Source organism: Sinocyclocheilus anshuiensis, unplaced genomic scaffold (assembly GCF_001515605.1).
Source record: "Sinocyclocheilus anshuiensis isolate Anshui unplaced genomic scaffold, SAMN03320099.WGS_v1.1 scaffold2204, whole genome shotgun sequence".
Lineage (NCBI taxonomy): Eukaryota > Metazoa > Chordata > Actinopteri > Cypriniformes > Cyprinidae > Sinocyclocheilus > Sinocyclocheilus anshuiensis.
Genome location: NW_015544264.1, coordinates 40,785 through 41,790, shown reverse-complemented (window position 1 = coordinate 41,790; position 1,006 = coordinate 40,785). Strand labels below are relative to the sequence as shown.

At 43.6% G+C, this 1,006-nt stretch overlaps 1 protein-coding gene across 1 annotated transcript in view; it reads right to left on the bottom strand.

Moving 5' to 3' along the window:
- LOC107698007 (transcription factor ETV6-like) overlaps nt 1-1,006 on the bottom strand; it is a 24,021-nt gene that overhangs the window by 18,423 nt on the left and 4,592 nt on the right. The window contains exon 2 of the mRNA XM_016498916.1: nt 884-1,006. Coding sequence (XP_016354402.1) covers nt 884-1,006 — 123 coding nt within the window. The remainder of the gene's footprint in view (nt 1-883) is intronic.

Genomic DNA, 1,006 nt, shown 5'->3' with positions numbered 1-1,006 from the left:
ATTCAGCTGTAAGTATTGATAGTTGTGTAAATACTGTCATACTAACAGCTGTCTAATTTTTGATAGAAAGGTATGTAATGAATTCAGCTGTTAAATTTAAGAACACAATTAGATAATACCAATCTAGCTCAACCGGTTACCAAGCAGTGCTTCATTTCGTTCAGTCTGTGGTGTAAAAAGATCACATTAGCAATTAAAGAAAAAACAGTTGAGCAAAACATGCTCAGGTCAAAGTGTCAATCATTTTTGCTCCCAAATTGTACTGTTAGTCCACTGTATGACGAGTTTTTGGGTTTAATATGTTACAGTTCACTTTATTTTGTGAAATAAAGAGCGTGTGTTTATTTATTTATTTTATTTCTCTATCTATCTATCTATCTATCTATCTATCTATCATGTAAAATAAAGCAAACCGCTCTTCTCTCTGAATCATGCAGTGCATATATTTAATGAAATCGCAGGTTTTGAGATTGGAGTCGTATCCTGACGGTTGGGTTTGTGTTGTGGCAGAAGGGCCGGTCTGAAGCTGCCTCAGCCTGAATGTGTTCAGTGACGTCAAACTCAACCAGTGCAGCACGCTGGAACAAAAGTGTGTGTGTGTGTGTGTGTGTGTGTGTGTGAGCGTGAGAGAGTGGGTGTTTGAGCTTGAGAGTGTGTGTGTGTGAGAGAGAGTGTGTGTGTGAGCGTGTGTGTGTGTGAGAGAGAGTGTGTGTGTGAGCGTGTGTGTGTGTGAGAGAGAGTGTGTGTGTGAGCGTGTGTGTGTGTGAGAGAGAGTGTGTGTGTGAGCGTGTGTGTGTGTGAGAGAGAGTGTGTGTGTGAGCGTGTGTGTCTCAGGTTGTTGTATAGAGCATGTCGGAGGTGTGTGTGTGTGTGTGTCACTCACGAAGGTGTGCAGGCAGTCTGGTTGGTTCCTCTTCTGTCCTGGCGTTAGCTGAAGAGGGCGGGACATGGCCAGGAGAGGAAGTGGAATTTGGCAACGGGCTCGCGGACGGACTGAAAGCACTCC